At 40.6% G+C, this 12,655-nt stretch overlaps 1 protein-coding gene across 2 annotated transcripts in view; it reads right to left on the reverse strand.

Moving 5' to 3' along the window:
• Positions 1-12,655, reverse strand: part of EXOC4 (exocyst complex component 4) — an 811,980-nt gene that overhangs the window by 114,878 nt on the left and 684,447 nt on the right. For both annotated transcript variants that reach the window (XM_004272179.4, XM_049714951.1), the window contains exon 14: positions 2,991-3,169. In XM_004272179.4, coding sequence (XP_004272227.1) covers positions 2,991-3,169 — 179 coding nt within the window. The remainder of the gene's footprint in view (positions 1-2,990; positions 3,170-12,655) is intronic.

Genomic DNA, 12,655 nt, shown 5'->3' on the forward strand with positions numbered 1-12,655 from the left:
AAGTCTTTTGATTTACCAGTTTTATAAATCGATGCATTCTTTTTCTTTTAATTGGGCTGTGACTTTCAACAGAAAGAATCTTAAGTAGAACAGGTTTAAGGAAGGCTGAGCAGGGGAATACCAGGAGAAATGGAGCAGGAACCATGGACTGTGAAAGTAAGAGCAGTGCCTTTGGAGTAGTCAGGATCTACAGGAGGTGAGGAGACTCTTTTAAATGTAAAGAACACAGAGTGATGCTTAGGCAAATACTAAAAGAGATGAAAAAACTGTCTTTGAAAAAACGGTCAACTCTTATCTCCTGGGCAAGTGGCCAGCCATGCTCTGCCACTAAAATGCAATACTCTCTTCACTGTGACATGAGATATTTCAGGTGGAGGAGAATACTGCTATTAATATCTAAAGAGATTTTCTACTATGAAAATAATTTTCTGCAAACTTCCTCCATTCCATTCTATTAGTAGCTTCTTAATTATAAGAAAGCATGGCATTTACCATACCAAATAGTTAAAGGATGTGGACAAGAAAAGAAACTTCTACGCTTCTTTTCTTGCCTTTTCCCCATCCTGAGTCTCTGTGAGTGCTAGACAACAGTCTGGCATTTTCTTCATGCTATCGAGTCTCCAGACTTGGCAACACTTTTGTTGAGGTAATCATCTGGTTCACTTTTCAAAAGAATAATAAAGAGCTGTCCTTTATTCCCTTTCTAAAGTCACACTGACATGGCACAATCAAAGTAACCCATTCCCTGCTTTGTTCAAATTATAAACATCAGTGGGCATCCCTCCTGGGAATTCAAAGAACAGCCCCGTGTGGGTGAGCAAGGCATACTGTTAGCAGAATAAACCAGGTTTGCTGGATGCTCTGTCTTTACAGAGACAACATAAGTAGTGATTACAGTTCACTTGGGCTTTGCACTGATCGTCAAAATGCTAACAGTCACTTAAATCACTCACTGGCTGGAATAATCACCCTGAAAGGAACTGAGAGGGTACAGCCTATAAAACGGAACTGAGCACATGAGAGGTATTAATGGGCATGGGACAAGAGGTCTTTGTCAGAATAACAGAGGTGCTGGAAGACGTGAATTAGACATCAGCTGTACTAGGGACTCTCGGTGACGTGAACAGAACAGGTAAATGGTGCAGTTACAAAGTTGACTGTAACTCACAGAGCATCTTTCTCTTTTTGAGAACAGCTGAAGCCAGGTTAGACTGTGTGAATCACTCAGTGGCTTGCTGTGGAGGCTGTGTCCTATTCCGCCTCGTGGAGCTCTTTTAGGATGGACAGAACAGAAACCTGGGAGGCTGTGCTGCCAAAATAAGAGACTGCATTATGAAATACTGGACTTCGATGGCCCACCGAACGAGAGGACTCCTTCCAATCATCACTAACAAACCGACCCAAGCAGCCCTACATTTGCAAGAGTCAAAGGAAACTAGGAAAAGAGGCATCTGGTCCCTTTTCAGGGCTGTTTATTTTGCAACTAGCAAAAGGGAGTCAGCTCTTGCTGACTTTTTTTTTTTTTTTTTTTTTGGTGGAGTCGGGTGAGTCTGGGAGATAAAATGGCTCATTCTGACTACTACTTGTGACAGGTTCCCTGATATGAGGTCGTTATAAAGTTGAAAACCTCTCAAGGATACCTACTTAGGCAGAGTCTGCTCAGACCCGATACTGAGTCCAAACTATCCTTAGTAGGTGAATACATTTCTAAGAATAAACATGTACAATTTTATCATCAGCTAAAAGTACTATTTTAAATACTAAAAAGTGCAAACATAAGAGTATAAATAAAAAGTAATATTTGAAGAAGATTTCTAAAGCAGAATACGTAATCTCAGAAGACCCCTCCTTCCATCTGCTTTCCTCACCCCCTGTTGACTCCCAGGACAGCTACACAATCAGCATGAGATCATAAGTAAGTGAGCATTCAAAGGTCTCCTAGACTCTGCCCGTGGGGCCTGCGTTTCAGGGCATAATTTACTCTGGTTTATTTCATCCACATCTTCTCCCTCTCTGGGCTGGAAATCATGGTTAATCAAGCCATAATAACTTTTCAAGAGACAATGATAAAAAATAACTTTCTTTGAAGTCCACAGTCCAAATAATACAAGCTTTTTCCTTCTAACAATCTTCTAACAGTTCGTTCTAATACTAACTTCAGAGCTGATTCAGTTTCTTTCATGTTCTTGCTGTGATTTTGCTTTTTTCTATCCTGTTTTCTGTCCCTCCATTCATGCATTCAAATCTCCCATCTCCTTTATTCCCTCTTCATATCATTTTTCTTTGCCTTTAACTGTTTAACACTTCTGAACTAATGCTTTTAAAAAACATTTGTGCTATACTTATTGAATAAAGTTTATGTGTCCCAAAGTTTTCAAATTATTTTTGAAATAATTGCTCATTGGTCATTGATAGAAAAAGGTTTCCCATTTTTACTTCAGACCCTATTCCTTAATTTCCTTGAGATGTATAATGAGGTTATCTTTCAGCCATCTCTTTTCCAGAATAAATGTTTTTCTCGTTGTCTCTGTTTTCTAGCAACTTGATCACTTCTATTATTCTCTTTTTAGATACTTTTTCATTCGTTTTCTATCAGTTAAAGTGAAAACATCAACTGCGTGCTCAGCTTTGAGCTCTGAGACACAGTTTCTACCCTTGAGAAGTTGTAAGAAGGACAAAATGTATTGCTTTCTGTGCTAAGACACAGTGGTTCAATCTTACACAATCTGGTGTTTCTAAGGTTTAACATCAAGCTATGTTAACATGGACCTTTTTGGCTTCCCACGCCCCACATGGGGAAGCTGAGATTACTTCCTTTCACAGAATGACAAAGTACCAGAGGCTCAGCACAAGCAGAATTCTCGCACAGATCTTCCAACAACTCGGACATGTCCCCTTATGGCGATGTGTAGACACACTCGCATTTCAAATGAAAGTATTCAGTCTAGTTCCTCAGCTGTCCCCACAGGAACCACCCTGCTGGTACTTACTCTGGGATGTAGAAAGATTGGAGAAAGCCGACTTTGTTCGACCTGCTAACCATTCCAAGCTCTCATGCATGTTGGCCAAGGCTTTGAGGTCGCTGACATCACGGAGGATGTCCTGTGGAGGGATTAATTTATCACCCAGGTTCCCAATAAGAACTTCTGACTCCTTGCCAAAGGCTGCTCTGCAAAACAAATCAGAAACACACTTTACTTATAGCATGGAAAAGACAGGGGTGGACAAGACATTCTAAGGCATGTCTAGCAAAATGGTTGTTGTTGTCACTATACTACAGCATGCTATTTTTCCTAGGTTTAATTTTGTGAGAACATTATCTTATACATAAACTGGCTTCAAATTACTCTTGTAGGAGAAAGAGTTCGTGGAAGAAGAATGAAGCAACTCTGATGCTTGTACCCTCAACCAGCATGGGCCTGACCTATACAGTGATGGTCCCAGGGGATGGCTTTGATGCCTGCTCTTTTGTAGGTTTTTCCCTTACCTCTTCTGCTATGGAAGTTGAAGAACAGCTTAGGGTGTTAAGTATATGCACGGTTTGAAGGTGATTATAATATATAAAACAAACACATTCACCTGGCAGCTTGAAAATCTTTTAACCTGTTCAAAAGCAGAGGGCACAGCCTCTTTGAGAAAGCAGATTATAGTTGAGATGGACGACAGGCCTCATTCATTCATTCATTCATTCATTCATTTACTTGTTCTAACACGGATCTGAGGCAAGGAAGCTACACAGCATCAAGGCATTCATTATTCGGACAGAGAAACGAGTACGAATCAATGAGGGATCCTTTTACTGGCTGAAAAAACATAATCAAGTAGATTTCACATACAGTCCAGTGTCTTCATAATGTTTTTGTTTTGGGGGGCTTGAAAAATCACGTTATGTGGGGTTAGAGAAGAATGACATTGGAAGGGATCCTAAAGACCATATAGCACAGCCAAGGCACAGATGGAGAAATGGAGGCTGATGTTCTGCCTACAGGACACACAAGAACTGACCCATAGTTCCCTTTCTTTCAAAAACAGGGCTGAAATGATACAAGATGACTGAAGATGTTAGGGAGAAAAATCATGTCTTTTCAGGAAAGTTATACAGAGGTGGGTAAGCAGAGATGATGCTGCCGGAAGGTAGAACAGGTAGCTGAACAGTTTTCTGTTAAGTCCCCAAAACTTTTAAAACTCACAACACCTTAAGTTAACAGAAGCAAGGGCATTATTTCAATAGAACAAACCAAACCAAGTTTCAAGCAAGCAGTGATTATTAGCAGCTGACACATAGTCAGAATGGTGCTTAACTGACACAGGAATGTAGTGCTCAGCACTACAGCAGACACTCAAGGTTGAAAGAGGTTAACTGCTCTGAATTAAGTGCCTATTCAATTATTATTAAATGCTACCAAGCATTTATTAAATGCATTATTATTAAATGCTACCAAGCAGTGACTCATGATAAGGCTTCTTGCTTCAACAGAGGGTAACATTTTTTATGGGAAACTCACGATTGAATTGGTTAAGTTGTGGCTATGAAGGCAATAACAGTGCAGTGGACAGAGCATGGGAACCCCAGGTGCGCAAACAAACCTTATTCAGGGGTCCTGTAATAGGGCTTGGGTGGGGCCTGAAAATCTACATTTCTGATGAGGTTTAGTCTCCTTATGGGGGAAGCACGCTTTCTTTGAATAATAAGGGTTAGAGCACAGGCTTCTAAGTCAGGCAGACCTGGGTCTGAATCCTAAATCTGCCACTCACTCACTGTGTGATGCTGCTTAACTGCCCTGAGCACTGTTAGCTAGGGGTAATAGTACCGACCTCATATGAAATAATGTAAGATGTAGATGAGGTGATTTAAAGATCTTTACTGGGAAAATTTCCGTTATTACAAAAGGAGAGAGAAGAGTATATAAATAATAACAAACTTCCATATACCCACTGCTCAGCTTCAATTATTAGCAACTCATGGTGAGTATTACTTCATTTATCCATATCTACTCCCCATCCCCCTTGGAGTATTTTGAAGCAAACCATTCAGGTGATGTGAAGTGCGTAACACAGTGCATGGAACTGGGTAAAAGCTAGTAAGTTGTAGTTATTATTATTCTTAGGTCTGCTGAGATGGCTGGTTTATTTAGCATCAACCCAGGGTATGCTGTGACAAATAAATTGAAATAGATGAGTGACGTGAAGTAAATAAATTAGATCGCAAGGCTAGTTTTACAAATGGAACATCATAGCAAATGTCACTGTGTCTCAGAGTCCAGACTTCTCAGAATCTTTAAGAGGTAAGTCATTGCGACAGAAACCACCAGTTGCCTACCCGGCAGCCATGTTCCCATGCCTTCTCAGTCAAAGGACCTTGACATCGCTGTGGTAAGCAAGGTACCCAACGTAAAAACAAAATCAACCAAACCAAAAACCCTGCTCAGTTTCCCAGCCCCTCTTGTTGATGTGGTGGTCAATAAGATATAAACTGGAATCAGGAAATGGGCTTCCGAGAAAGTTCTTCCAAGCAGTCTTAGTTGGCAGGGACCTCTTTTGCCTTCCCCTTTCTGGAATTCAGCCAAGGTAAGTGAAGCTGTGGTAGCTCTTCTTCAAATACCAGGTGACCTTGAGTACGAATATCATGCTGAGAATAATGGCGCCAAAGACAGGAGGGCATGGGGGCACCGATGACATCATGGAACTGCCACACGGCCCCAGACGATACATTTCTGGGCTTCATGTTATAGGAGAAAAAATGAAACCTTATTTGTTTAAGCCACTGCTATTCCAAGTCTCTGCTAGTAAGCAGTGAAATGTAATTTCGACTGACACAATTATCTAATTAGCATAAGTGATGTCATCTTCAGAAAACTTTCTCTGAATTTAGATATCCCTAAAATTGAGTTACTGGGGAAAGCAAAACAGTATCTCTTCCATGATTTGAGCCCAGCAGACAGTTATAGTATCTTCCCCTTGGCTATCACTCAGTCAAGTTGTAAATATTTAGTTTTCTTAATCTGTCCTTATATATCAGCTCTCCCAGCCCCTTAATCATCTTTGATAGCTATAACACAAAAAATGCCTGTGAGCTGGGTGGTTAAAAAGCAACAAGGGAGGCAAACTGCCTTTGAAAAACAGGCTTGGAGCCATTTTTACGCATGTAGGTGTAACCCTGGGTGGAATGTCACAATCAAGACAAATGTATTTATGTAGCAGTCTAATCTACTTATGCGGGATCTCTGGGACCCGGGCATGTCTGCCGTGTGCTGCCAGCACTAGACGTCTATCCCATTCCCCTTTGGCTCACAGAGATTTGCTTAACTTCCTCCGATGGGAAAGCAATAGATGGAGAAAAATACAAACTGCCTCGTGTTGAATACATAGTAGACATCTCATTTGACAGGAATCCATAATCACCCCCTAAAAACCTGGAGAGAGCACCAGAACCGTGACATGGAGAATACATGATTGACAGCTATAACCATTTCACACGAAAAACCATTCCTTCGAGGATTTGTGTATGTCAGAGAGTTTGGTGGACGGGTTTTATGTGTTACAATAACCTTAAGGGGATGGCTCTAGCTGCTCAACTACAGATTTTTTCCTAAACCCTCTAATTTATTAAATAAATTATGGCATATCCACACTGTGGAGAACTATGCAGTCATTAGAAATTACATAGTAGAAAATATTTGATACCATAGAAAAAATGTTTGATATAGTTTATTTTTAGCCATAATATGAAGTTGAGTAAAAAAAAACTGTAGTCACTCTATATTTAAAAAGAACATAATTATATATCTATATGAACTGAAAAAAGATTGGATATCTATATACCAAAATGTTAATTGTGTGACTGGATCATGCTTTGTGTTTCTCTGTATTTTCTATACTTTCTCCAATGAACATGTTTACCAAAAACCTGAAAGCCCTACCACAAATGAGAAAACCTTCCAGATGGACGCATCAAGCATTTTAACCTGGAAAATTGGAGGACACGGGTATTACAGTCACTTGAGCCAAACTGGAGGCAATGGTTGGTTGGTCTAAAAGCTGGTTAAGACCGTGGCTTCAGGCTTGCTCAAGATGCAGTCAGAAGGGAACCCTCCTGCACTGCTGGTGGGAATGTAAATTGGTGCAGCCACTATGGAGAACAGTTTGGAGGTTCCTTAAAAAACTAAAAATAGAGTTACCATATGATCCAGCAATCTCACTCCTGGGCATACATCCAGACAAAACTATAATTTGAAAAGGTACATGTACCCCAATGCTCATAGCAGCACTATTTACAATAGCCAAGACATGGAAGCAACCTAAATGTCCACTGACAGATGAATGGATGAAGAAGATATGGGGTGTGTGTGTGTGTGTGTGTGTGTGTGTGTGTGTGTGTGTGTGTGTACACACAATGGAATACTACCTAGACATAAAAAGGAATGAAATAATGCCATTAGCAGCAACATGGATGGACCTAGAGATTACCACACTAAGTGAAGTAAGGCAGACAGAGAAAGACAAATATCATATGATATTATTTATATGTGGAATCTAAAAAAATGATACAAACGAACTTAGTTACAAAACAGAAATAGACTCACAGACATAGAAGACAAACTTATGGTTACCAAAGGGGGAAGGGGGGTAGGAATAAACTAGGAATTTGGGATTAACAGACACATACTACTATACATAAAATAGATAAACAAGGACCTACTCTATAGCACATGGAACTATATTCAGTATCTTGTAATAACCTATAATGGAAAAGAATCTGAAAAAGAATAGGTATATATGTATTTGTATAGTCGAACCACTTTGCTATACACCTGAAACACTGTAAATCAACTACACTTCAATTTTTAAAAAACGTTCTCGGGGCTTCCCTGGTGGCGCAGTGGTTGAGGGTCCGCCTGCCGATGCAGGGGACACGGCTTCGTGCCCCGGTCCCGGAGGATCCCACATGCCACGGAGCAGCTGGGCCCGTGGGCCATGGCTGCTGAGCCTGCGCGTCCGGAGCCTGTGCTCCGCAACGGGAGAGGCCACAACAGTGAAAGGCCCGCGAACCGCAGAAAAAAAAAAAAAAGTTCTCAAAAAAACCAAAAACACGATGGCAGTCAGTGTCCACTGTGGAGGTCTCATGGCTAGAGTGACTACCCCCAGCACCTGGGTTAGTACTGTTTCTTCTTTCTAGATCTGAATTTTTACTTAGCCTTCATCTTCTGCTTATTATGAAAGCACATTATTTACTGAAGATATTCAATATGTTTATGTGAAATGGGCAGCAGAATAATCATTATCTGGAGAAGGTGAAATAAGAGGCATTCAGTCATGGCCTAAAGATTCTCTGATATACCCAGGAACAGACATCAGAACCCAAAACTCGTATGTTTCAGGCACTGAACCTATGTGAGAAGTCACCTTTATTATCGGTAGGCCAACATGCTCACGTAGAAGCCTAAAACACTGAAGGAGTGTGTTAAACCTGTTCAGTTTAATTTTACCACACAATTATAATCTTTAAAGAGCTTGAATCTGACAAGAAATCATTTAAGAGAACTTTGCCAAGAGTGTAAAACCTGTTTAATTTAATTTTACCACACAATTATAATCTTTAAAGAGGTCGATCTGACAATTCATTTAAGAGAAGTTTGCCAAAGATGTGAAAATTGTCTCCATTTAGTCTTTAAATAATTCTGTTATTCCCTGAAATCTTAGGAAGGAAAAAAAAAAGTACACTTTCAGCATACTAAATGCACTTATGAAAGAAACATCACAAATAGTTTCAAAGTGACTGATTTGCAGATCTGGGCTACATTTGACCACATAACATACATGTTCAGACCCTGTCCCACTCCCCAAATCTTCTACTACTACTTCCCATTGCTGTCCCGCTGTAAGATAACTGCCCCAAGAGCCAGGAAACACTGTACAAAGGGCAGTCCCCTATGATCCAGAACAGAGCAGGGGAAAGACACCGGCTGGCTCAGGTGGAGAAGCAGACGACCAGACGCCTTGCGTCCTGGAGGGGGCAGTGCTGTACCCACTCTGAGTACGGAATTGCTTTCCTTGCCTGAAATGTTTCGAGGAGCACCACTCCCAGATTTATTCAAGCTCTTATTCGCAATCATGGTATGCTGTTCAACAGTGTTGCTGGCCAAGAAACTTACCGGGAGAAATGGCTGATGCAGGATTCAGCTATGGTGCAGTTGGGAGACAACATGTACAAGGCTGGAGTGCTGGGGTACTTTGACTCAGGACACCAATATATAGTGCTGTTATTTATTTATTTATTTTTCCAATAACAAGAAAGTATAGGTCTGGGAATCCAAGGATTAGAAGTAGGAAAGGTCCCTCTTCTCATTATTAAAACTACTCATGGAGGTTTCTGCTCCTGTTCCCACAACTTTGGTCTAGAGGCACTCAGGAAGGAATGCTTCCACCAGAAAATACAACAATGACTAAATTATATGGGTAAGAGAGATTGTCAACCAGCTCTTTTGGGCTTCTCACACTACTGAACCAACAGGCAGAGAAAGGGGTCAAATTGATTCCTAGAAGGACTGACCTCAATTGCCAAGGGCAAAGTGAGTTGCTTCTATGAAGTAAAGGCCGAGAGGACTACATCGGATTTACTGGAACCCGTTTTAGTATTTCCAGGTCCATAGTAACAGTCACGGAAAAAAACCCATAGCAGCCGACTAAAGGCAGAACTGCCAAGAACTCAGCCTTTTTCAGGAACAAAGGCTCAGTTCAACACAAATAGGCTAAACACTCTGAGTGGCTGAGCGCTGGCACAGGGCAAGGGCAACATGGGATGGATGGTAGAAGAAGGAAGTGATAAATGTCACCAATTAGAGAAATGTGACCAGTTAGAGAAATGGAGGCTGCAGCAGCCTTGCATTTTTTTTTTTTTTTTTTTTGCAGTACGCAGGCCTCTCACTGCTGTGGCCTCTGCCGGTGTGGAGCATAGACTCCAGACGCACAGGCCCAGCGGCCATGGCTCACGGGCCCAGCCGCTCCGCGGCACGTGGGATCTTCCCGGACCGGGGCACGAACCCGTGTCGCCTGCATCGGCAGGCGGACTCTCAACCACTGCACCGCCAGGGAAGCCCCATGCCCTGCATTTTTATGCATATATTAATCAAGGGTTTCTTTTTGTTTTCCACTTCCTTATTTTTTTTTAAATGGAAGTATAGTTGATTATCAATATGTGTTAGTTTCAGGTGTACAGCAAAGTGATTCTGTTGTGTGTATATATATATATATATATATTCTTTTTCAGATTATTTTCCATTATAAGTTATTACAACATATTGAATACAGTTCCCCGTCCTTATTGTTTATTTTATATATAGTAGTGTGTATCTGTTAATCCCAAACTCCTAATTTTTGTAGCAAAATATACATAAAACTTACCATTTGAATCATTTCTAAGTGTACAGTTTAACAGCATTAAGTACATTCACAATGTTGTACAACCAACATCACTATTTCTAGAACTTTTCCACCTTCCAAATAGAAACTCTGTACTCATTAAAGAGTAACTTCCCATTCCCTCCTCCTTCCAGTCCCTGGGAGCCACTATTCTATAGTTTGCCTCTGTGAATTTGCCTATTCCAGGTACCCCATATAAGTGGAATCATATACGTCCCTTTGCGTCTGGCTTTTTTCACTTACAATATTTTCAAAGTTCACCTGTGTTATAGTATGTATCAGAATTTCATTCCTCTTTAAGGCTGTGTATTTCATTGATTGTTTATCCTTTCTTCTGTGGATGGACATCTGAATTGTTTCCACCTTTTGGCTATTGTGAATAATGCTTCTATGAACATTGGTGCACAAGTATCAGTTTGAATCTCTGCTTTCAATGCTTTTCAATGCTTTTCAATGTATATACAGAAAATGGAATTGCTGGCTTGTATGGTAATTCTATGTTTAACATTTTGAGGAGCCACCAAACTGTTTTCCAGAGCGGCTGCATCATTTTACATTTCCACCAACAATGCACAAGGGTTCCAATTCCTCCGCATCTCATCAAAATCTATTATTTTCCATTTTATTTTTAATTTTATTTTTAAAAATAATAGTCATCCTAATGGGTGTGAGGTGCTATTTCTTCTACTATTTTACATGAGGAGCTGGTAGTATTAACTTTTCATTCTAGTTCAGAGGTCACCGTACATGAGGAATCACATCTGCCTTGACATGGGACTGCAGAGATCCTAGACGTGAGATGAATTCAATGATGGATGAGGCTGACTCACCCTTGTTGGGGAGAGAGGGAGAATTCCTTTAAATGATGAGTAGTTACCTTGAATTGGGCAGAAGCACCAAGTTTTAATGGATACAGAATAAAAAGGGGGTGAACCCTGAAAGTCCAAGCTTGTTCGCCCTAAGATCCATTTCCTCACCTTTGCTGTGATCTGTATCAGAGGGAGGCAGGGGTTGACTCCTGCCAGATGTTTTCCAGGTTCTCAGCTGGGTTCTGACAATGGGAGGTCCTGGTGGGAAACTGAAGGCTAAAGGGGAAGGAGAAGAAGTCAGGGCATTGCTATTCCTCTCCCTCCCCCTCTGCCTTGGGTCCTGTCTCCAACCGCAGACACGCCTCCTTTATGGCTCTAGCTCCTACCATGCCCCAAATTCCTTTGGGTACCTCTGTGCTCCAGTAAATGGCTCTTCCCTTTGGAAAGAGCTAAAGGGAGGCAGTGGCTCCTTGCTGTTGCTAATCTACAGGTTCTCCTAATGTCCTCTGTTTGACACTCAGATCCTCATTCACCTGTAATAACAAATTCCCTACATTTAATTCCCACTTGAAGGAATTTATGGGAATACTTGAAGTGGTTTCTGTTTTCTGGATCAGACCTTGACTTATACTAGACCTAATAAGATGTCTGACCATATTCACTGCAGCTGGAACTTGATTAAATTCTTTGGCATGGGATTAATTAGTTCTGTTGTATAGACAGAGAAACTGAGACATGTTAAGGTAACCTGTAAAGACCACTTAGCCATTATCTGTCAGAGCTTAAACTGATGAAGGTTATAAAAAGGTCAGGTCACCTACCTAGATTCCTAATAATACCGAGTGATTCTTACGAGATGTGACAATGACACTTCCATCTATCACTCCTGCTTTTTACAACTGCTCAATCTTCAACACTTCCAAAACCTTATTTGTCTGTGTCAAAAATAATGGAGTTGGTACCATTCTGATGGGTTCTTTAATCAGGTTTTTAAAAACTTTTCTAAAGTGATCTTGGCTAAACCCTCATAAATAGGAAGAAATAAAATAGTCCAGTTACCTTGATTACAATATTATTTTTTTCTTCCTAGAAACTGCTAAACCTCATCACTAAGTCTATCCTTCAATAGTTTTCATCACACACAATCATGTGAGTAGCTATTTTTCATATTTAATAAGTAATTTCTCCTCTTCAGAAATTTGTCTCCTTCAATAGTCACAATCAAAGATTTTTCATTTGCTTTCTTTGCCTACTGTCTGTCCATGATTTAGAAACTTGCAATACTCTTAATATACTTGCTATATATATGTGTGTGTGTGTGTGTATATATATATATATATGTTGCAGGGGAACTGGGGTTTCTACTCAGAGATGTCAGCCAAAGAAATTAATCATGACTATTATTAAGGTGTGTTGGGGGGTGACCA

Source organism: Orcinus orca, chromosome 9, assembly GCF_937001465.1.
Source record: "Orcinus orca chromosome 9, mOrcOrc1.1, whole genome shotgun sequence".
Classification (NCBI taxonomy): domain Eukaryota; kingdom Metazoa; phylum Chordata; class Mammalia; order Artiodactyla; family Delphinidae; genus Orcinus; species Orcinus orca.